The sequence below is a fragment of the Echinops telfairi genome, unplaced genomic scaffold (genome assembly GCF_000313985.2).
Source record: "Echinops telfairi isolate 266 unplaced genomic scaffold, ASM31398v2 ScPeMD7_15;HRSCAF=58, whole genome shotgun sequence".
In the NCBI taxonomy this organism is placed as follows: Eukaryota; Metazoa; Chordata; class Mammalia; order Afrosoricida; family Tenrecidae; genus Echinops; species Echinops telfairi.
In genome coordinates this window covers 6,400,490-6,425,975 of record NW_022103912.1, presented here as the reverse complement: position 1 = coordinate 6,425,975, position 25,486 = coordinate 6,400,490, and the positions used below count along the sequence as shown (strand labels likewise).

Here is a 25,486-nt window from a genome sequence, read left to right as displayed (position 1 = left end):
TTCGCTCTCTCCACATCCCCTTCAGCATTGGATGTTCTCTGTTGTTTTGTTTTTTGAGTTGGGCTATCTTTGTTGGTGTAAGGTGATAGCAGAGTTGTTTTGATTTTCATCTCCCAGAAGGCTAGTATTTCTTCATATGTTTGTAAGAAATTTGAGTGTATTCCTTTGTAAATTGTCTATTTATGTCCTTTGCTTATCTTTTAATTGATTTTATTGGTTTTTTTTTTCCTTATTGAGGCATTTCAGAATTCTACAGATTTCAGAAGTTACCCCCTTGTCCATTGTTTCGTTGGACCCACATTTTACTCTTTTTTAAAAAACAGTTTAATTGTTGCTCCATCCATATATCATACACTGCAGTAGTTCAACCATATGAAGAATTGTACGATAAGTATCACAATACATTTTAGAACATTGTTCCCTCATGCTCATTGGTATTCATGGATTTTTTTCCATTTTGGCAAAAATCTACACAATAAAACATTCACCAATTCAACAACTTCCACAGTACCACTGATTATACTCTCCTTGTTATAAGACCATTATTGTTAGCCTGCTCCAGACTGCTCCTCACCTGTGCCTAGAGGGGATCTGTCATAGGCCCAATCAGACCAGACATTGTGCACATGGATTTTGGGTTCCCACCATCCTCCATAGCCACAAATTGGTGTTCACAATAGAAGCTCTGTTAGTTTCCCCTTCAAAATATTTGTATTTTGTTATTGTCATTTTTGTATCATACAAGCTGGTGCGCTTCTTCTGTGTGGACTTAGCCCGGGGCTCACTTAGATGGCTGCTTATTCAAATTAAAGCGCCCCTGCACTGTTACAGTTGATAGCCTAGCATCATCTACTTCCTTCGCTACATGAGCTGTAGCACCCTTCATTTCAGTGATTTCTTCAGGAAGGTGAGTATTGAGCAGGGCCACGTTACAAGGATCAACTACTCTTGAATTAGGGTTAGAATTATATGGGAACTCAGAATCCATCTGCTTGTCCCTGGTTTGTTTTACTCTTTTGATGTGCAAAACTAGTTCATTTTATTTTTTAATAGGTCCCAGTCATCTATCTTGTCTTTCATTGTTTGTGCTTCCTTTATTGCATTTGGTAGTTTGTGTGTACCTTGAAAAGGATGCTTAACTGTCCCAATTTTCTCCCTGATGATCCCGATAGCTGTGTGGTTTACATTTAGATCTCTAGTCCATCTTGAGTTCCTTTTTGTGCATGGGGTGAGGTATGAGTCCCATTGCATTCTTCAGCAGACCCAAATCAATTTTTCAAACACCATTGGCTGAAGAGGGCATTCCTTTCTTATTTAATATTTTTAAAATTTTCTTTAGGGCAATCTGTTTTGTTTACTTGGATGCTTTTATTTATGTATTTTCTATCCTTTGCATTGGTCGCTGTATCTATAATTATACCAGGCTGTTTTGATTACTGTGACTATGTAAAAGTTTTGAGGTGGCGTAGTCCAAGATTTCCTACTGTATTTGTTTGTTTGTTGTTTTTTAAGTTCTTTGCTTATCCTGAGACTTTCCCCTTTCCATATAAAGCTGGTAGTTAATTTTCCCATTCCTCTGGCAAAAGAAGTTGAGATTTGGATGAGAATTGTGTTGTATTTGTAGATTACTTTAAATGTAGTGTTGGCATTGTCACACTACTAAGTCTTCATAACCATGAATACAGGATAGTCTTTCATTTGTGTAGGTCTCATTTCAGTTTTTGTAATAACGTTCTGTAGTTGTCTCTGTACAGGTCATTTCTTTCTTTGGTTAGGTTTGTTCCTACGTATTTCATATTTGGTATGGTATTTTTTTCAAAGCTCTCTTTGCTCACATATAGGAATCTGGCTGACTTCATGCTCTTAATCTTGTAAAATTAATCTTGCTGTTAATCTTGTAAAATTAATCTTGTGTTACTCTTGTAAAACTGTTTTAATCTTGTAAAATTAATCTTGTTGTTAATCTTGTAAAATCTACCTTATAAAATGTATCAATTGTTTCCAACAGTCTTTTTGTAGAGCCCGTCCAATTCTCTCTCTATAAAATCCTATCATTTGTAAATAGCAAGTGCTTCATTTCTTCTTTGCCCAGTTGTAGTCCCTTGATTTCATTTTGCTGCCAAATGATTCGGACTAAAGCTTCCAGCATATGTTGACTGAGAGTTGTGGTAAAGGGCACCCTTGGCTGGTTCCCATTTTCAAGGGCAATGGTTTCAGATGTTCCCCCACTGCGTGTGATATTGGCTGTTGTTTTTGGTACATGTTGAGGAGTTTCCCTTTCTATTCATAGTTAATTAAGTGTTTTTGTAAGAAATGTGTGTTGGGTATTGTTAAATGCTTTTTCTATGTCTATTGATAGGATTACGTGGTTCTTATGCTGTGCCTTATTTATGTGGTGGATTACATCAATTGTATTTTGAATGTTGAACCATCTTTCCATACCTGGTATGACTCTCTCTCAATCAATATCTTTGACATATATTGGCTTCTTTGGCCAGAATTTTTGCATCTAGGCTCATGAGGGTTATTAGTCTGTAGTTTGTTTTTTGTGGGGTGGGGGTGTTTGCTTCATTTTGGAATCAGGGCTAGGCTGGCTTAATAGAATGAGTTTTCTGTCCCTTTCTATATTCTGGATCGTCTGTGTTGAATTGGTGACAACTCTTCCCTGATAGAATTTCCCTGTGAAGTCATCTAGCATTGGGCTTTAATTTGTAGGGAACTGCATTTGAAATACCAATGACATAGCTTCCAGCCTCACCGCAACACACATGCTACCACAAAGTAATGGACATGTAGTCATCAACAATTCTAATCTTAAATGTAGTTCCTAATCTTATTGTCATGTCTCAGTCTTAAAGCAAACAAGTCCTCATTATCTACATCTGTAATTTTAACCCCCTCTCTTATTCTCATCCTCTTGCTCAATCCTTTTACTGTCTCAAGTCATCTGAATAAATCATTTCTATTCTCTGCACTTTGGACATTAAGATAGGTGTTTAATGATTTTTGTTTCCATGGACTTCAAAATCTGACATCTTGGAATATCGTGGCCATATTATTTCTACCTCTCATTAAAATATTTCTTTCAAGAGCATTTAACTGCAATGGAGCCTATAAGTAGGGCATTGCTGTTGTCAATGTTCGCATTGTGTAAATTGGAATTCTAGGAACTCAGAAGAGCGATACTGAAGCAATGATTAATTGTTAAATGAACCACATAATTAAAAATATATATATATTTATATATATATATATCTGGTTATATATACACATCTTATTATATATGGAATATATAACTAGATTAAATATATAATTGGATAAATATAATCTATAATATAATCTGATTATAAATTTTATTATATATAATTAGATAAATCACTTGGGCATTTTTTCTCAACTTGACCAAGTCTTATCTTTCTTGTTTAATTAGTTTAGTTAACTATTTATCTGCATATTTTTTCCCTCATTTCATCTTACTCTGCCCAACTTTCCTAGAGATTGCCTAGATGACAGGGTTCATTCATTTTAATAGTCTTTGTTCCATGCCGGCTGTCAGAGTATACTGTTTAATGGAAATAAATAGGCCGCTTTTCTGCACTCGTTTGTTTCAACACGAATTGTTTGATAAGATATGCAGGTGATGTGATGGCATCTTGGCCATAATAAATTTCCTTGTACACTTATTTGAAGTCCTCGTATGCTGAGCCTCAATCAGAACTCAATCAATGCATTTTTTTTTTTAGGTTCAAGTTAGACCAAGAGGTCTCCTGTGACTGCCAGGAAGAATAAATCCCTTCTATGTGGCAGTTTATACTAAGAGGGATTTTCCTGGGATTTATAACATCCCTTTACTAAGCTGTCAGTCTATGTTTCTTATACGTGTATCACCAGTAAGTCTCTTTGCTGCACCAGTGACCCAGGACGAACTTTCTACAAGCAGAATAGGTTCAGCAGCCTAGGCCCCAGAAAAGGCATTTGGAAAGTTCCCCAGTATATGGGCTGCAAAAGCTGGAGGCAGCATGGTGATAATTAATACAGTGCCAGACTGGATAATTGCAGGAACTGTAAAAGATACTCAAATGTTGTTACCAGAGGCATAGACGCACCTGTGAACAAGTGAAGTTAATTTGTGAGCGGAGGGCAGACAGGGACGGGTGTGTGTGAGATTTTCTTTAAATAATGCAGGCTTCAGATAGGGAAGTTCTCTAAAAAAAGAATTCCTGCTGGTGAGATAACGAAGTGCTTACGAAAGGAGCCCCTACTGGGTCCTCTCTAAAAGTATTGCTACAAAAGCATAGAAACCATTATTAAACCAAACTATCGTACTATGAAGTGGTTGTGTCTTGACATCTGTACTCGTCGGATGGCAGTTTATCCATCCTCAGGAGCCCTGTTGGAGTAGTGGTTAGGAGTTAGACTGCTAACTGCAAGGTTTGCCATTCCAAACTGCCAGCTACTCTGTAGGAGAAAGGTGGGACCTTCTACTCCCATAAAGAGTTATAGTTTCTAAATCTCATAGAGGCAGGTTTATCCTGCTATGTAGGGTTGGTAGGAGTTGATATCCATTCAATGGCAGTCACTTTTGCTTTTTGTTTTAATTGTGCCTCAAAAATTGTTTTCTTTGATTTAGAACATGTCGGAACAGTAATTTTGGCATCCTTGGTATCAAATTATGTTGTTTTTAATTGTTCTTTGAGATTGGGAGACGTCCGATGAGGCAAAATATGGGTTGTAGGGTGGCTGAGATAAATATTTCCAACAAAATTCTCCTCAGGTGATCCTTTTTCCCCTGGCGAGTTGAGCAGGTGCATTGTTGTAATGGCAAACAACGGTTCTGCGTCATACCTTTCCTGGTATTTTCCTCACAGGTGCAGTTTTCCATTTTCTTAAAATATTTTCCTAAAAGGTCCACATGGCCACTTTGTGTCCTTCAAGAAGATCTATCCAGATTACTGCTTTGAAACAAACCAACAAACCCCAGAGCATTGCCAGAACCTTCTGAACTCAATCCTCTGCCGTGGATTTAAGTGACACAGTAAGTCTGTCTCCCCCAACGTGGGTGTCCAGTGGACCGTTTTGAAGTCACCTGAATTAAACTAAGAAAGGCATGTTGCTGAACAAGCTTGTTGGCAGCAACCCGTTTATCAAAGAGACATGTCTAAACACGTCTTGTTTGGATCAACCCAGGCACCTATGAGCTGGATCCCTGACAACAATACATTTAGCTTAACTTCTTATATGCTGCCCATGGCACTGAGAAGGGTTTAAGAACTGCTGCATTTGCTTTCAAATCATGGAAAACAGGAAAAATGAAAGCACTGCTTCTGAAACATTTTAACAGTGACAATAAAGCTCCTGATGACTTGGAAGACGTGACTCTTATGAAGGAAGAAATGACCTTATGTCCATCCTGGAAGTCATTGCAAATTCCCCCAAGCCAATTTTCACCAAGCTTCAATACACAGGAAGGGTAGGTAGGGGAAAAAAAGGGTACCTATGCCACCTGCTATCAAATGAATACTACCATATAATTTATATAAATCAGTTTGTGACTTGCAGAATATATATACCTTATATTATGTATTAATGTTATTGTTTTTGCTTTTGTTGCAATTGTTTTCAATACTGTCAAAATTGTGCTTCAGACAATTCTTAAAATAAGAAATTGCTCATCTCTAGACAACTGGACATACCTTGCAGAGGGGTAGTGGGGAGATGAGTCACTTAGGGTACAGTATAGCCATAATGAAACCCACAACCTTCCTCTAGTTCTTAAACGCTTCCTCCCCCCAACTACCAGGACCCCAATTGTGCCTTGCAGACCTGGTTGGACCAGATGATGCACAGCGGTACAGATGGGAATTGGAAATGCAGGGAATCTAGGACAGAAGAACCTCTCAGGATCAGGGGTGACAGTGGCGATACCAGGAGGGAAAGGGGAGGTAGTAAGGGGGAATGGATCACAGGGAGCCACATATAACCTCCTCTCTGGGGGACGGGCAGCAGCGGGGTGGGTGAAGGGAGATGCCGGACAGTGTAATATAAGATACAATAATAATTTATACATTATTAAGGGTACATGGGGGAAAGGGGAGGAGGAAGGGAAGGGGAGGGGGGGGGGAAGGAAAATGAGCGGATTCCGGGAACCCAAGAGGCAAGCGAATTTTGGGAATAATGAGGGCAACAAATGTATAGATGTGCTTTACACAATTGATCTATGTATTGTGATGAATTGTATGAGCCCCAATAAATTGATTTAAAAAAAAAAAGAAATTGCCAGTGATCTTTTCTAAAGTATCTTATTCAGAGATTGTACATGATAAGTGTAGGTGAACAAAAGAGTTACTGGCTCAGAAACTCACAGGGGCAGTTCTACCCTGTTCTGTAAGGTTGACACAGCATTGACTTGATGACAATAGGATGGATGCGTGTGTGGATGATCATGTAAGGTCAATGATATTTTTTCTTTGGGATCTTCCTTCTCTTGTACACTTAGCTCAGTGATTAACATACTCTGTCAAGGACTGGATTAATCTGAGTTGTTTATCTTATCCATGCTGTTTAATCGTGACCACATAATGTTCGCCTGGGGTGGGGGCAACCAAACTTTTGGAAACGCTACTATTCAAAAGCATTAATTTTGCTTTTTGGAAAATGTAATGCAGATGACTTCGTTTATTTAAATTCATGCAAATTATTTTTCTTTACAAAATTAATTGGGTTAAAAATTTCAGGTTTTTGATGCACCCTCTCCATTTGCTTACCTTGTCATTAGATATAATTCAACTAAATATATCATATTAGTAAAATGATAGCACTCACACCCAATGTATTTTTCTCTTTCTTTCTTTTCACCACGAGACTATTGAATGATTAAACCATACGTTTAGATTCAGTGAGATGCACCGTATTTTTTTTTTACATCAGTTCTGCATTTGTGTTATAATGTGTTTCTCCCTGGGCCTTGCTTTTAAAAAGAAACTGGCTTTCTGTCTTTAATGGGAAAACGTTCTTTTAAAAATAAGTACTCAACGATTTATTGTTTTCCAATTATGGTACTGGTGAAGAATTTTAAGGATACCATTAAAATTCTTTTAATAAACAAATCTGTCTTGGAAGAATTATAACAAGACTGCTCTTTACAAACAACACTGGCAAAATTTCACTTGACCATGATATTAGGAGGGAAAACTACATGGAGTCCCAGCAGTCTGTTCCGTTTTCCTCAGTGTCCCAGGTAACAACCATTATTATACCTTTTCACAGATAAGCAGCTTCAGATTTAACTGCAATAAAAACCTCACTACCATTGGGTTGATAATAACTCATAGTGACCTTGTAAGACAGAGTAGGACTGTTCCTTTGGGTTTTCAAGGTCATAAATCTTGATAGGAGCGGAAATCCTCATCTTTCTCCCTTGAAATGGCTGGTATGTTCTGGCTGCTAACCTTGTGGTTAGCAACCCAAGTCATTGTCCACTCTGCCACCAGGTCTCCTAGCGTCAGACTAGAGAAAGGTACCAGTAGGCCAGAAATCACCTGGAAGGTTCAGCCATAGCCCATCTGACTCTAGGGAGGACTTTTAAGCTTGATATTTTCCGGTGGAAAATTCATATATGGAAGTGCTGACATCTGCCAGGGGGCAGGGAGCTCCCCAAGAGCAGCTTATGCACTGGTAGCTTTGAACCTCCCACCTTTCAACTTGGCTGTCAGGTTGTTGCACTGGGTAGCCTGTGATTTGCGGTGATACTGGATGTTATCTACGGAACTATTATTTCAAATGCCAGGAGGGCCGACCTACGGGCACAGGTTTCAATAGAGCTTCCAGACTACAAAGAAGGAACGGGCGGTTTCTGTCTGAGGAGGTCGCCACTGCAGACATGACAAATGGAACTAGATGCTGAAAACCTCACCAATAGAGCAGTGCCCTGTCAATGGGAGTGCCCGCCGATGCACGCTCAGGTCAGAGGCCATCCAAAATATGCCTGAAGAAGAGCCATCTTCTCAAAATAGAGTCCACCATGAGGATGTGAATCCTTGGGGGCCTACATTTGCTGATAGGAAAGACTCACAATAAAAAAAAGAAAATGAGCTGATTCCGGGAACCCAAGAGGCAAGAGAATTTTGGGAATGATGAGGGCAACAAATGTATAGGTGTGCTTTACACAATTGATCTATGTATTGTGATGAATTGTATGAGTCCCAATAAATTGATTTTTTAAAAAAAGAAGACATAGCCAGAAACATCTATTAATCATTGAAACGGGATGTACAAACTATGAATCTACTAAAACTAAAAGTTGTCAAAAATGAACTAGAATGCATTCCTATCCATCTCAAAGGAATTAGTGAGCTAAAATGGAATAATATGGGTTAATATGACTAAAGAATTCATAAGGTTTCTCTTGAAGTACACCACTTTCTGTGATAAGATAATATCTATCCCAATACAAGGAAACGTGCTCAATACAAACTATTATTCAAATTTTTGTGCTGATCTCTAAAGTTCGTAATAAAAGAAATGGAAGAAATTACCAAGATCTTTCATCTGAAATCAGGAAACCTTACTGATCTAGTGGTTACATATTGGGCTTCTATTTATTGTAAGATCAGTGATTTGAAACCACTCACCACTTCTCAGGACGAAGAGGGCATTTCTACACGCAGGAAGAGCTACCATCTTGGAAACTGACAAAGGCACTCCTCTCCTGTCCTATAGGGTGACTATGAATTTACATAGATTCATAACAGTGAACTTTTGTCTGAAATTGATGAAACTTGCAATCAAGATACATTGATACTTATTGGTGATTGGAATGCAAAAATTGGACACAAAAGCTGAAAATACATCTTTGGAAAATATAGTCTTGGTGACCGAGATGAAGCTGAAGACCACGTGATATAATTTTTCAAGATCAACAACTTATTTACCCCAAAAATCAAAAGGTACTACACACATGGACTTCTGCAGATGGAATAGCCAGAAACCACCTGGACAACATCTGTGGAAGGAGACCATGCAGAAGCCTAATATCAGCTAAAACAATGCCATGAGCCCACTAGGAAACCGGTCATCCATGGCCCTTATGTGAGCTCCAGTTGAAGCAGTTGTGGCCTTAAAAGAAGGCCACAGAAGCCAACACACACCTTTGTATATGCCATCTGGATTTTGAACACGTCGCAGGAACAGATAGGACTCACTGAACACTAATGACAGAAGGCCTGATGAGCTGTGGGAGGACATCAAGGACACCATACATGAAGAGCAAAGGGTCATTCAAAAGACAGGGAATAAAGAGTCCATCAAAGTAGAAGTCAGCGACACTCCGAAATTGCTCTGAATTGTAGAACAACTAAAGTAAATGGAAGAAATGATGACATCAAAGAACTGAACAGAAAATTTCAAAGGGCAGCACAAGGAGACAAAATGAAGTATTATAATGAAATGTGTAAAGAGCTATAGTAAGACAACCAATAGGGAAGAATGTGCTTAGCATATTTTAAACTGAAAGAACTGAAGAAAAAGTTCAAGCCTGGAGTTGAAATATTGAAAGATTCTTTGGGTAAAATATTGAACAATGGGGGAAGCATTCAAAGAAGTTAGAAAGAATTCATAGAGTCACTATAACATAAATAACTCGTCAACATTCCATTTCAAGAAGGAGTATATGAGCAAGAATTAATGGTACTGAAGAAAGATTTCCACTGCACTGTAGATATTGCCCAAAAAACAATTGATGGGGTACCAATTAAAATGTTTCAATAAATGATGAACACTCTTTAATCTGTGCCAAGAAGTTTGGAAGACACTTACTTGGCCAACTGACTGGAAGACATCCATGCTTGTGCCCATTCCAAAGAAAGGCGACCCAACAGAATGGTCAAATTATAGAACACTATCATTGATATCACATGCAAGTCAAATTTTGCCGAAGATCCTTCAACAGTGGTTACAGCAGTGCATTGACAGTGAACTGCCAGAAATTCATCCTGGATTCAAAAGAGGCTGTGGCACAAGGGATATCATTGCTGATGAGAGATGGATCTTGGCTCATAGCAGAGAAGACCAGAGAGAGGCTTAGTGTGTTTAATTGAGTATGCAAAGAATTTGACTTTGTGAATCATGACAGATTATGGATAGCCTTGAGAGGATTCAGAATTTGAAAATACTTACGCTCCTGAAGAATGTATACATGCTTCAAGAGGTCGTTTTGCAAACAAAACAAGAGAACACTGCATGGTTTAATAGAGAGAGAGTTAAGCTTTAGGGTTGTGTACTCTCACCAGGCTTATTCAATGGTGAGCAAATATCCAGAAAAAGTTGAGTCCAGTTATGCAGAAGAGTGCTGCATCAGGATTAGAGGAAGGCTTAATATCAACCTCCAATTGGTAATTGGCATGGCTTGCTTGCTGAAAGTGAGAGGGCTGGCAAGAAGCACTTACTGATGAAGATCAAGGATTACACTGTTCCATATGGATTACAAATGATGTAAAGAAAACAAATCCTCACAAATGGAGAAAAGATGGAAGTACTCAAGGATTTCTTCTTGTTTAGATCCACAATCAACACTCGTGGAAGCAGCAGTCAAGAGATCAAAGGACACACTGCATTAGGTAACACTGCTGCACAAGACCACTTTAAAGGGTTGAAAACAAGAATGTGGCATTAAGGACTAAGATGTGCCTGATGCAAGCCTTAGTATTTTCAATTGCTTCATATGCTTGGGAATGTAGGGCATTGAATAAGGAAGCTCAAAACAGAATGGGGGCATTTGAATTATGGTGCTGGTGAAGAATATTGAAAGTACCATGGACTGTCAAAAGAAGTAACAAATCTGTCTTAGAAAAAATAAAGCCAGAATGCACCATGGAGGCATGGATAGAAAGACTTTCTCCACATACTTTCAACACGTTATCAAGAGAGACAAGTCCCTGGCAAAGGGTATCATGTTTGGAGAGGGGCAACAAAAAAGAAAAAGATACTGGACAAGGTGAATTGACACTGTGACTTTAAAAATGGATTAAAAATAGCAACAGTTAGCTCTGACCAGGACCGGGCAGTGTTTCCTTCTGAGGTACACATGGCCACTAGATGTTGGAACTAACTCTGGCACCTGACATCAACAATAACATCCAACCACAAAAACCACACGGAGAGATGCTAAATTATAACACCATAAACTAACAACTTGGTGTTTTCTTTTAGATTTACCCAAAATGAAAAAGCACCTTGTTTATTTGAGACAGGCTAGGAGAAGATCAAGGCGTCACAAAATATCCTTTGCAAAACTATATTAACCAGTTTTTCCTACTGAGTGTCTAATATGAATTTTCCACGTTTCTATATTCATCTATATAAGTATATGTCCATGCAGCAGATTAAAATTACTACAGAACCACAGAAAACTGTTTTACAATGTATTAACATGTTAAAAGTATTGAAATGTTAAACTATTGGTTTTTGATATAGCCCCAATTTTGTCTATTCGTAGTTTCTATTTCTTTAACCTTACCTAAGGAATTATGCTTCCTTTGTTATATCATTTCAAAATGACAGTTTTGATATCCGTCTGAAACTCAAATAAATTTCCTGTAAATATTCTTTGAGTTTGGAAACGAAAAGAAGTCTAAAGAGGCAGATCAGTGTTGTAGGGTGCATAGGGCCAGGTTATCTCAATGAAATTCTCGTAAGATAGCCCTAGATCTTCTTGAAGAATGAGCATGCTCATTGTCTTGATGGGGAAAAAAAAATCCGCAGTGAAAATGTTCTTGCCCTTCTCTCTTGAATGCATTTAAAATTTTCTTCTTAAAATACCCCTGTGATTATCCCTAGATATCTCCCCAAACATTTGCCAGAACCTTTGGAGACGGTGCCTGCTTTAGAATTAACTGGCCCCACAATTCTCCTTAGAAATCCCTGATTTCATTAGACCTTTTTGGTAAGCAACCTGATGTGACCAAGATACGGGTATGAAGGAAGGAACTTCTCTGTCATCCGCTCTGCATTGCAAACACATGTCTTCCTTTGGAATGAGTCCATGCCTGTATGGACTGGGACCCGATAACCATTGTTCTGACTGTCCCTCACTGATAATAGGAGAGAATGCTTATTCAGAATGTTGTCATACAAATCAAGATTTTCTTTTAGATTGATACATCCTCCGCCACGTGAATCTCAATGTTATTAAACTTTTTAAGATAATTCTCTCTCTCTCTCTCTCTTTTTTTCTTTTCAGGTAACCTTCAAAGCATCAAGATATTCAGTGTCACCAGATTTAAAATATGTTCTTCTGGCATATGATGTCAAACAGGTAAGGGAGTGACCTTCTTCGGGAACACTTTCTCTATGATGCATTCGGGCATCATTTCATAATTTTTCTTGGCGGTTCATTCTTCTAAGGGGGGTTTGGCATATCCAATAGTTTTATAGTGGCACTGATCGCCAAGATGACATGAGACAGTCTAGTAATGGTGCTTTTTCTGGCTAGCAAGCAACTTAAACAATCTGCCTTGAGTTTGTGCTGATCCAAATTTATTTCTTTTCAGAGTGTTGCTAGGATTAACTCCCTCAACAAATAGAGGCTTTTGAAATTTTCAAGATGTTGTGGTGTGCACATGAGTTTACCTTGTATGTATACATCAGAGATGTCCCCGCTAGTTGTGCCCAGAACCATGGTGTGTTTAGTGGTGAGAGACTGAGCACTGTGGAAAATGCTCATCAGATTGTGGTCAGTGGATTCTTTAGTGGTATTTAAGCATCAGCCTTGCGGTTATAAAACATGCCACAAGTGATTCTGTATTAATAAAACATCTTAATTGCAATTAGTGCTTTATGATTTCATGTCCGTTCGATCTAAAGCACAATTAGGCAATAAGTGTGGTTGTTGAGTAGTTTCTATTTACATATAATTTTTGCTGTTCAGGAGCAAATTAAATGTCAGAAAATCAATGCAGCAGTTTAGTTTTTGTAAAGGATAAACAATTCAAGAAAGTTTTATGAGCTTTAAACAGGACAATAAAAATTTATGGACTTTAGACAGGACACCTCACTGAAAGCCAGGGAATTTCACAGTTCAAAAGACCTGGAATTTGATGGCGTCAGTGTCTTTTGCAGTGCCCATGTGCTCTGCATTTTGAATTGTTTATATTTTGATGGTTTAAAAGAAATATTTTATGCTGTAAAAAGCCATGGATATTAGTGTGAAGGGAATCTGTTCTGATTTTAAACCATGGCTTTTTCCTCTTTATATTTTTATTATTAATTGTTACTCTGTGTCATTGGTATTCATTGAGATTTAGGACATCACATGTAAATTTAAGAGAAATAATTTTAAGAAAAATTAAGTAAAATTAAGAGAAATAAATTTCAGAAAAATACCACAAAAAATGGCATTAAAAGTGTGCTGAAAACTCAGCTTGTACACAAGTACATACAGTAATATTCTTTGTCTAAAGATTTTAAAAGTGAAAAACTGCTATATTAAAGTGATGATGACATTTTTAAAGTAAGTTTCTGTAAGTACTGTAATGAAGAATGTGTGGTTTGGGCAGAAGTACAAACACAGAGATTACTGAACAGAACAGAGAACCGCGAACACATGCACATGAATGCGCCCAACTTCTATTGTGGTTTGACACAGGGGCAAAAGCAATGGGAGGTATCGAATGTAGTCTTTTGAACAAATGGAGGTGAAGCAAAGTTGTTTGTTTTTTTAAAGAACCTTGACCTAATAACTTTTAAGAATTCAAAATGAATGTGGGCTTCAATATGAAATTGGAAATCGTTGGGAGTTAAGAAAAAATTAAAAATAGAGAAAAAACATTTATTTGCATTTCATCAATATTATAAATATTTGCCCTGAAAAATGCCACATTATGAGCATGAAAAGTCATGCTATAAACTAGGAGAAAACATTTGTAATTTATATAGCTGCCTAAGGACTACTAGTATCTAGAATACAGAAAGAACTTCTGAAACATCACCATTGAAAAGAAAAGGAAAATAATCCGGTCATGAAATGGGCAAAAAGAGATACTTTACTGAATATAAAAATAGCAAATACATAAGCACCTGAATACAGTTAAGATAATTAGTCAGGCGCACACAGTTAAAACCACAATGCAATGCACGGTAGAATAAAAAAAAACCCATGATGCAACACATATTAGCATGGATAAAACAAAAAACAATTCATTAAAAAATCAATGGTGACAGATGCTGGGGAACCGGCAGAGAAACTTGATCACTAATCTATGGCTGATGAGAATGTAGACTAATACAGACACTCTAGAAAATATTTTACCCGTTTCTTCAAAAACAAACCCACAACTACCATCTGACTCAGTAATTAGACTCCTGGGCATTTCTCCCAGAGACACGAAAATTTCTGTTTACAAAAAAACCTGAATGCAAATATTTATAGCAGCTTGATTTGTAATAGCCCCAAACTGGAAACAACTCAGATACCCTTCAGTGGCGAGCCGTTACACACACTCCTATGCAGCCACACTTCTCAGAAACGAGAAAGGCATATGCTTTTGACAAATGAAAGTGGGCTAATCTTCTAAGAATTATGCTAAATGATTAAAGTGTTCCTGATGAGTTACATATTGCATGATCCCATGTAAGATTACATTGTTGAGATGACAAACTTATGGGAAAAAATAAGATTAGTAGCTGTTGAAGTTTAGGAAAGGAGGTGAATGTGGCTCTATTTTATCAGGTACTATGAGACAGAGTTTTGGTGACTGGAATGTTCTATATCTTGACTATGTAAATATTACTATCCCACTCGTTATATTGTACTTTAATTCTGCAATTTCTTATCATTAAAGGAGCCCCAGTAAAAAGTCCATAGGGCCTCCTGGTATTGTTTCTTGTGACTATATGCAAGTTAAGTTATCTCAAAAGAAAAAGTTTAATTTAGAAAATTAACTGAAGGACATTTCCTTAACTAAGACTGAAAAAAATTCAGTGGATCCACCTTCATGCATGTGGAATTCACCTACTGTATAGATTATATTTAATCTTTGAGATCTTCTGCCTCAAATAAGATTTCAGATAGCTAGATGACAGTTTAGTACAATTTCCATATTTATAGGACTTTACGCAGATTCACTATAAATTTTCAAAGATTTGTGGATGGAAAGATTTAAATACTTATAAAAGAGGATCGGTGTTGAACAAACTAGTGTGGTGCTTATGGATTGGGCTGATGGTCACAAGGTCAGCGTGTTGACGTTACCAGAGCCTCCATGGAGAAAGATGAGGCTTGTTAGGCCCCCACAGAGTTGCAGCCTCAGAAACCCAGCGTCAATTCTACTCTGTCCCAAAGAGTCTCTATGCACAAGACTCAATGGCCATGAGCATTTTTGAGTGTTAAAGACTCCTGCATCCTTGTCCACAGGAGACAATTTCTCTCTAGAACAGTGGTTCTCAACCTTCCTCATGCCACGACCCTTTCATACAGTTCTTCACGTGGTGGTGACTCCCCCAACCATAAAATGATTTTCATTGCTACTTCATCACTGGCGTTTTGCTACCGTTATGAATCTGGCGTCCCCCGTGAAAGGGTTGTTTGACCCTCAAAGGGGTCGCGCCCCACACATTGAGAACTGCTGCTCTAGAAGAACAATGCTTCACAATAGTTTTAAGATAAGTTGTTTAACTACCTGTGAGAAATAAAACCATCTTCTGATAGACTAGTTTATCCCGCATGGAAAGTGCACATCCTCCAACCACAGATTGAAGTTTCATTTTCATTTGATTTTTAACTTATAATATGTGAAGTGTTTGTTGCTGAAGGAAGCATGTGAAATATAAAGTTGAGTGAATGGCTTGGAAGGGCTGGCGCCATAGTGGATCTCCTCTGGTTTGCCTGCCATGAGGCAAATGTCAGGCATGCTTTCACATCTCTCGACCCTATTCTAACATCAATCATGCTTTTCCTAGCTCTCTACTTCAAGGCTGCGGTCTAGAATTTGTTGCCATGGCCACACAGAACTCACAGACAAATCCCAAGGGTCCATTAGTGGTTCTAACAGGTTCGCACATGCCAGGATGAGTCAACAGTAAGTACACAGGCATTGGCTCACAGCAGTGTCTCTACTTAAGCAGCAACTACGTCTTTCTCTAATCCTCAGTCTCTCCGTTCCATGGTCTCTTGGCCTCTGGCCCTGTGGGCCAGGTCTGCCCCTCTGCCTCACAGTCCCATAGGCTTGCTGCTGCTCTTCTGCTCTGTCTCCTGGTTTCCTTGCATCAGCCTTTGGTCTCAACCTGGCTCTGTCCCATGATCTTCTTGCCACAGCCGTTGGTGTCTCCACCACTTCAAACTGAGATCTAAATTCTTCTTCAAATGGTCCTGAGTTCTCTCTCTGTGTTCCAGCTTCTGAGATGACTTGCTTATACAGAGGAATGGCTTTGATGGAGCTGTGGTTTTAGTCTTTCAGCTGGTTCACACCCTCTACGAAGATGGAGACAATTCCACCAAATGCCTCCAAAATGCTATTATAGCCACAGGCATAGAATGATAATAGTTCACAAAAAGAATTATGCCATTCTCAGTATGTATCCACTCCTCCTGGGCTTCATAGCTTGGAAACCCAACAGAAAACAATAAATGACAAAATTGCACTGAGGTGCTAAGGCTAAAATAAGATACAAGGGGCTATAGGGAATGCAGGGGTGGGGAGCGGGTGGTAGGGAGGGAAAGGGGATTTGGGGAATTAATAATGAAGGAGGTAGGGGGAGGGAGCACTAGAACTGATTGTGATTGCACAACTCATTTTAAAAGAGATTGAACAGAGGTGGGGTGTGGGGGATTTTCTACAATGCCCCTTGATATGACTGAACGATTGAACTATTGAATTGAATGATATGTAAATTATGTACCAATAAAGCTGCTGGGGGATAAAAAAGAATTATGCTAGAATTCTGTTAGTCAACTATGTCATTAACAGCCATTAGGTTAATTCTGACTCATAGCAACTCTATATATAATCGAGCACAATATATCAAGAAGCTGTGTGAACATAAATAACAAATACACTTATCTAATGAATTGTAATATGCATATTAATAAAATATGTTTTTTCTCATTCATTCATTCAGTTTATCATTCACTAAGGTGAAACTACTGGTTCAGCATTTCATAAGGTGTGTGTGTGTGTGTTATGCGTACATAAGATTAATCATCCTCTTCAAGAAACATAAAGTTAAATAAAAGTAATATAACCAAATCAATTACATCCACCACAGAGCATTGAAGGATATGAGTGGTAATATTAGAAAACATTTCTAATCAAGATAAACAGGGGTGTTGAAGGGGTAAACATATGCTGGGCCTTTAAGGGAAAATAAGCAAAGATAAGTAGAATACTTTCCTGAATTCTTGGTAGGAAGACAACGTAAAAGGAACTTCATGAAATAATCATTAAGTTTTTGGGACAAAGCAGTCAATTTTGACTCAAGAGCCCACAGCTTGAAAATTTAGAAGGACAAATAAACCTGTACATTTTAGTTGAGCCCTAATTATAAAATAACTTAAATGCTATTTTCTTCTATCTAATTTGCATGTAGCCATTTTGGATATTGATTTTATTGTTCATAAAATAGGCAGTAATTATTGGTTTCTGCATGTGTATGCATAAAACACTCATGAACAAAGATGGGAAAAATAATAAAAAGACTTCTCAAATTAAACACTAGAATTATTTTGTGTTTTATTATTTTTATTTCTCCTTTTGTATAAAATTAAGGAAAGAAAAATTACCAAGCATTAACTATTTCATTAGTCAGGGTATATTATTCTGATTTCAGAGGGGTGGAAATTTCTGAATTTAGTATTTCTATGGAGTATAGCTACAGAAATGGAATTTCATAGTGAAATGACATTTTTTAAAAATTAAATTTGAGATGAAATTAACATATACAGAGGCTTCAAATCACTTGTGGAATAATGGAGTTTAGAGACAATGGAATTTTCCCAAGGACATTTACAGGGATTAGGGGAATGATTGGGGAGGAGGAGGGGACCTGGGGAGTCAGGACCTGAAGACAGGATGGGGAGGGAGCACTAGAATGGGTTGTGATTGCATCTCTCACCTTGGAGGTAATTTAACCATGGGAGGGGAATGTTCAAAAACAATTGATGTGGGGTGGTATGATTGAACTATTGAACTACTGCATTATACGATACAGCACTTGCTTGCCAATATGACTGTTGAAAAAATTAAAATCTTTACAAGACACACACAAAGAAGACATGTATGACTTTGAAAGTATTGTGTATCAACTGCCCTCTCTCGTTTCCCAAACTGTGATCACCCTAAAAGAAAGCCCAGTATTTGAACAAGGGAAGAGGAGCCCATCAGTGCTTTTCCTCCTAGCTCACTGAGCACCATGATTATGGAGGCTGATCACTGTGGGATCCCTAATATCTGGAGAGAGCTCCTGGTTGTGCCGGCCAGCTCATCTTTTTGTCTTAGAGAGTGTCTGGCCAGGATGAATACAAATATGGAGGGGTGATAAGCTACATCATGTCTTGTTTGAGATACAATAGCAGCCTCTAGGGAGTTATCCTGCATCCATCCTTTTATTTGATTCTGTTTTCCACACTATCTTTTTTTCAAAAGGATAGCCGAATCTCATCTCTCCCAAGGCAAAGATACAAAATCATAGAACAGTATATAAAGCTCTGCCTGCCTCGCCCCTTACCTTACCTCCCAGTACGTACTCCCATGTGTCTCTGTACTCTGCAGCTTATTGACTTTCCTAAAGTTTCTGAAAGCCCTAAGATGCCTCCCACCAAGGGGCTTTCCTTGTTCTTCTACTTTAAACCAGCATCCTTTCCTACATGATCTTCTTAATATGCATGGCTTTCCAGTGCCTCAGAAGAAAACTTGATCAACCTTTCTCCCAGACTTACACAACAAGTAGAGCTGCATTTCGCACAGTGCCTGGCACAATGTTGCTAAAGGAAAAGCAAGATTTAAAGTACTAACGCACAACGTAATAACCCGAATTTCCCCTCAATTGTCAAGAGACAGGAACTGTACTTTATTGGCATCTGATTTATGTGTGCCCATGTCTTAATAGTTTTGTTATGATATTAAACGTAGTCAGATCTCTCAATTAAATTATAAGCCTCTCCTAAAGTCAAGAAACTTGCTCCATTTCTTCTGCTTCTAGAGTTTTCTACAGTGACTAGTGCTGCTCTGTGTTGATGGAAATAAAACTATAATTTTCAAACATGAGTGCACATTGCCATCAACTGTAGAAAATTTAGAATGACAAATGTGTATGGCTCACCTTGTAAAAATTCTGATTTCATTCATGTAGAGGTCATTCAGACACTGGAGTTTAACAACTACCTAGGAGATAGTAATATGTAGCCAGGGGAGGGTCAAAGATTACTGAATTTATGAAAACTAGGTTTTTTCCATTTATTGAAACCTTTCTGAACTTCAGAAAAGGAAATATTAAAAGAAAAATTACAGAGATGTTTATATCACTGCATCTACTCTGTGCCAGTCTCTACTTGTATGCCTTTAATTATTTGTTTGTTGGTACAATATATGGACTACAGTGAACCCTCGTTTATCGCGGTTAATCGGTTCTAGACCCTACCGTGATAAATGAAATTCCGCGAAGTAGGATTCCTTATTTGTAAATCAAATATTTTCGTAGTTAGAGCATAGAGGACATGAAAAAACACCCTTTAGTCACCATTACACTCGTATTACCCAATTTATTAAACGAAAAAGGGAAAATACAGTAAAACATTTTGGACGTTACAATTATCATTTATTATTTATTGTATTATTTATGGCATCAAGCGTGTACAGTATGAGCCAATCAGTGGCAGTAATGACAGAGCATGCGCTGTTACGCAAAAACCGCGATAGAGTGAAGCCGCGGAAGTCGAAGCGCGAAGTGGCGAGGGTTCACTGTAGTAGGATTATCAAATTGGTCTAATGTGACTCAGGAATAAAAACCTTTAAATTAAAAGTAGTGTGTTTCTCTAGGTATAGTCTCAGGAGCCAAAGCACCTGGGGATTGGACAGAAATGTACATCACCAGACTCCAGCCAAGAGCCTCCAGGGGGGTTTGGTTCAGGCTGAAGCAAGAGAACCATTGAGAGAGAAGGACTGATTCCTTCACCCCCAAAGGCTCCACTCCAGAGCAGCATAGGCTGTCAGAACCTTCCTACTTACACGACAAAGAGTTAGAGAATATAACACTTAAGAAAGATCATCCTCCACTATTTCCTTGGAGTTGGGCTGTTCGGCGCCATCAAGGACGTTTTGACCACTAGCAACCCCATACACCGCAGAATGAAATACTGTGAGCTCCTGCACCGTCCTTACAATTCTTCCTGTCGCATTTCACAGTAATTTGATTCTGAATGTAATGCCCAACTCGCCCATTCTAGCTTTGGACATGAGGTCTGGTCTCAGCCTTAAGTTCTGATGTTTGTTCCGTTATGTAATATTAAAATGCTTGGAATTTGGAGCCAAATGTGTGTGTTATTTTTTGTGTTAGGCCAGGTTGACTAGAGAAACAAACCAAGTGGCACTCATCTGTGTATAAGAAAGAGCTTTACAGAAGACAGCCGCCCCAAGATTGTCGAACTTTGGAAGGTGTACAAACATGGTCTTGCTACATCAGTGCTGTGTTATTTCGGCAAACCTGTGACTGACATTCTCAGTGATGGTTATTGTAATTTCCCCCTGATAATTAGCCTCTATTGTTTGTTGAAATAGATGCCATCGATAGAAGGACTGATTCTGTACAAGGGAATAATTCAGGCACTGTGATACAGAGCTAGCCATATTGACCCAATATCCCTCCCTCGATCGGGCTTTAACAAATTAGTGTCAGGGGCTAACCAAAGACAATATTAATGGAAAATTGTTATGCCCCAGAGTGACATAACTTATAACATAAACAACAAAGAAAATTTAGAACGGGAACTCATAAATTAACAAGAAGATTTTGAAAGGAAGCCAACGGCCAACAATAATAATAAAACATAGATCCAGGAATGGGTATGGGCTCACACTAAATCATAGCTCCAATTTAAAAATAATTAGTTCTTACATCATGGCCCTGCTCGATACTCACACTCAGGAAAGAAACACAGAAGATGTGGGTGCTATAGCAAAGTGTGCCGAAGAAAGAAAATAATTTCAGAAATTTAGAATTTAGAAATAAACTACCGTCGGAGGTTTTAAAGGCTTGTTTCCAAACAAGCAGCCATCAAAGTGAGATGCCAGCTGATCCACATAGAAGAAGCACACCAGCGTCAATCACTGAAGGATTGTGAATTGTATTATCCAAAGTCAAAGTGGGACTAGTATCAGAGCCTAAATTGTGAGAACTTGGTTGGCAGAAGGCAATGGATGTCACTGGAAGCCCAAGATACATTTGTGGGAATTATATAGGAAATAAACTTTGGTGATGTCCCTCTATCCATAATACAGGGATCGGAGGAAAGTGTTTACTAAACAGAGTGCATTAGAGAGAAGACTATAGATCGAAAGAATAAACCTGATTTGAACAGTTCAACCCTTGTCAGTTGATACCCACATTAGGTGAGATCTGGTTTTCAACATTCTCTCTATTTTATTGCTTGTTCCTATTGGAGTTTATATCAGAGGTGTTAGGTCCTTGGCAGTTACACTCTTGAATCTGTGTTATAGGGTTTTTGTATATCGGTAGATGAACCCCAGTTTTGATGAACCTGTAGTGACAGCAAATAGAATAGGGTTTAGGTGGGGAGTGGGGGGAGAAAGGAAGGTGGTTAAAGGGAGCCAGTGTCAAGGAGTTCAGGAAGGAAAAGAAAGTTTTGAAAATGACTCTGGTAGCAAGTGTAGAATACTGCTTGATGTGATTGAACTAGGGAATGATATGTATCTGTATTAACTCACAATAACCTGATTTTCGGGGGGAAATAGCTTTATATAAAGAAAAAAAATATCTATCTAAAAAACATCACAGCCCAATCTAACTCAAGTCCTTGGATCCAGGGCTAGTCCGTAAGTCCCTCTTCAGACTCACGCAGCCACATGCAATGACAGACGGCAGAAAGATCACAGGCCAGTGCGTGCAGAGTCCGGTGGATCGCAGGTCAGCGGAAACTTCACAGGTTTGACTCTACCCTTAGCCAGGAGTGTCTAATTACCATAAAATCATCTAGCTAGTACATTTTTGTAACTTGAATACATTCATGTGACTTTTACTGGCTCCACAAGAAAAACAATTTTGTCCTGTGCAGTCCATAACTATCACAAAGGAAACACTGAACGTGTAACAATTTGGGTGAGTGTTTTCTTGCTCATGTAGTTTCTCAAAGTAGAATCATTCCATATGTATTCCCTCGTGTATTTTACACAGCAGTAGGCTTGGAGAATGGATTCACATTGTTCTCAGCATGGCATAGCAGATTGTTCATTCTCAAAAGCATCTCTGAAAAATATTCTATGACCCATGTCAAGATGTATACAGTGAGCCCTGGTAGTGCTATGGGGTAAAGATGTGACTCCTAACCTCAGGGTTAGCAGTTCAACCCACCCGCCACTCCACAGGAGAAAGATGAAGCGTCTGCTCCCAGGATGATTTACAAACCCCAGGCACCCTGGCTAGGGTTGCTGTGCGTTAGAATTGACTCAATGGCGGTGCATAGTTGATTTGGGGGTAAAAAGTGGATGTCTGGATATATGACATTGTGTTGTATTCCATCAGGGATTGAAATATGTGTCTCCCACCCCCACCCCCAAATCATGTATTCACTTGGCTGGGGCATGATTCTCAGGGGTGTGGCAGTTATGGAATGATGTCATTTTTTTTGCAGTTCTGTAATGATGAGATCATTCCCCATGATGTGATAGGATAATCAGCTAGTCCCTTGCAAAGAGTCCAGGATGGGATGCAATGCCTTCATCTGACCCTTACCTGACATAAGCCAGATTTACCTATAATGTAGCCTGAATCACCTATTAACCTAAAGGAGATAAAGGGAGAGAGAAGAGAGCAGAGAGATGCAGAAAGGAATCTACTGTCCCTAAGAAATAAGGACCAGGAACCAAGCACAACCTTTGGATTTAGGGTCCCTGTACTAGAGACCTCTTAGACCCAGGTGACATAAACACACCAACACTTTCAGAATCCAGATTGTAGCCTCATAAAATGTGACAAAATAAAAGTATGTGAGTTAGTTAATTGTGCCAGCCTGGCCGATAATCACATGTGGTGCTGGTTGAAAGGCGGACGGATAAATGGGTGGTGAAGCCTGGTGTTGGGTTAATGGGTTCATGTTGGACTTGTGGGCTTGGGCAGCATTGGGTTGGGATGTTTTCATGATGCACCTTTTCTTTACATAAAACTCTCTCTTATCCATGAGTTGCTGTGGATTTGTTTCTCCAAACTACCTAGACTAATACAGTATGTTTTTAAGAGGCATCTATTTGTGGTATTCTGTTGCACTATATAACTAAGATATGTAATTTATTTAATCACTCCCATTAATTCTAATATCTTGTCTATCCCTTTGCATCCATTTCCAAAAAGATTGTAGAAAGGAAACCTATATTGGTTGAGTATACAAATCATACCTTATACATGGGAAGTATTTCCTATATGCTTGTACATTTCAATCTACCATGGTATTGTTTTAGCCATTAGTAGCCTGTGCTATAGGGCCTGGAGAATTCTGGATATTAACTAATTTACTCAAGGGCTCACTTCACTTCAGTTGTGGAACTCAGGTTCAATTCCATCTTTCTAACTCCTATGATCCTGTTCTTTCTGTTACACTTTCATTTTGTGCAAGTTGTCTGTATTTTATTTTTAGAGATCATTCTGTAAATTGGCATAACTATCTCCCCACCATTTTGAAACCATATTGCAAGGGCAGTGAATTATTTAATGTGGTTCTTCTAACCCAAATCTCAAACCCCACCAAACTGCCTTTCCCTGAATGGGTCTGATAAGAAGGGGGAAAATAGGATCACCTCTGAGTGACTGGGAACAGGATTCCCTGGAAGGCCATCCTGCAATGTATAACATGAGCTCTCTGAGAAGCAGGGAGGAGGATGTCATTATCACAGAGCCAGGAATGGAACACATCCTCTGGACCCGAGATTCCTGCTCAGCGAGCCTCCCAGGTCCGAAAGACAGGTATAGCATCAGCAGAACTAGGAGCCAGAGCATGGACTGTCCACCCCATGGAGCAAGTAAAGTCAAGGGCTTTGTGTGGAGACTGGTATGTGGAGTGGGGTGCCGTTGGGCACTTAATTGGGGAAGTTGGGCTTGCTGACCCATAGAAATAGAGCTAGGGCCTTTGAGCTGAGGTTTATTGGAGTGGGGTACCGCTGGTCACTTAATTCATGAAGCTTCGTTTGCTGACCCCTGCATTTTGAGCTGAAATTTAATGCTTCCGGCTTAAAGTTTACAGTGGAATGGTATGCCCCTTTTGGTATTTAGTAGTAGACCTGCCAAAACTTTTTAATGCCATGATAAACCAATGAATCATGAGAATTTTTCACTGGCATTACAGTTAACTTCTTTAATATACCAATGGATATTAGAACCCAGATAAGCTAGAGAGAAAACACTAAAGAAAACAACACACATGTAAACTGTATTCTAATTGGAAGATATATGAAACTGTATTGCGTATAATAATGTGCAATATGCAGGTAGCATTTATTACACATTCTTGACTTTAGTGCTTATATATTTTATTTCTATATGTATCATTCAAATTGTTTCTCAAAACCCTCCCCACATATTATGTGAATGCATTTTAATGCCAGTAACTAAAAAATATTTATAAAGAAGAAAAAATACATTCTAACTTTCTAATAGTCAAGATATTTCTGGTTAAGAATATGTGGTATTTTGACATTTCCCATGATTGACTAATTTTCTGTTTTGTTTTGTTTCTCTGAATCATGAATATGAGAGTGAATTTAATCATCAATACCAATTTTCCTTTACATATTATTTCAGTGTACTTGAAGTTATTGGTCCCTGTTATTTAACTATCAGTCATAAGACATCTTTAAAATGTCAATGTATTTATATATAAAGTTTTGAAGACAAATACAAAGCGAGTAGAATCAAGTATTTAAAATAATTTTAAATAATTTTTATTTATACTTATGTTAGTGTTTACATTGAAATTGCATCCTAAGTTGACAGGCTAATATTTTATATTGTCAGCTTCTTTCTTATTAACTCTTATGTTTTCGATCAGGAACTTAAATGTATTGTTATTTCAGCATAATTAAAAGTGTCCTTTATGCGTATTGGGACACAAGTCTGCATGAGAACAAGCTTTTTGAATACAAACGTAATAATTGAATGAATTGTTTAAATTGTATCCGAAAGGAAGGATGAATCAATTACACATAGGCTACATCTGCTGGGCTACTGTTTGCACTCCAAACTTGAAGCTCTCCAAAAGACCAGTGCTGCTATTCTG

General features: G+C 38.4%; 1 protein-coding gene across 1 annotated transcript in view; it reads left to right on the top strand.

Annotated features, from left to right (window-relative positions):
• DPP10 (dipeptidyl peptidase like 10) overlaps positions 1 to 25,486 on the top strand; it is a 549,923-nt gene that overhangs the window by 228,898 nt on the left and 295,539 nt on the right. Inside the window, exon 4 of the mRNA XM_004711893.3 lies at positions 12,236 to 12,310. Within this exon, the coding sequence (XP_004711950.2) occupies positions 12,236 to 12,310 (75 nt within the window). The remainder of the gene's footprint in view (positions 1 to 12,235; positions 12,311 to 25,486) is intronic.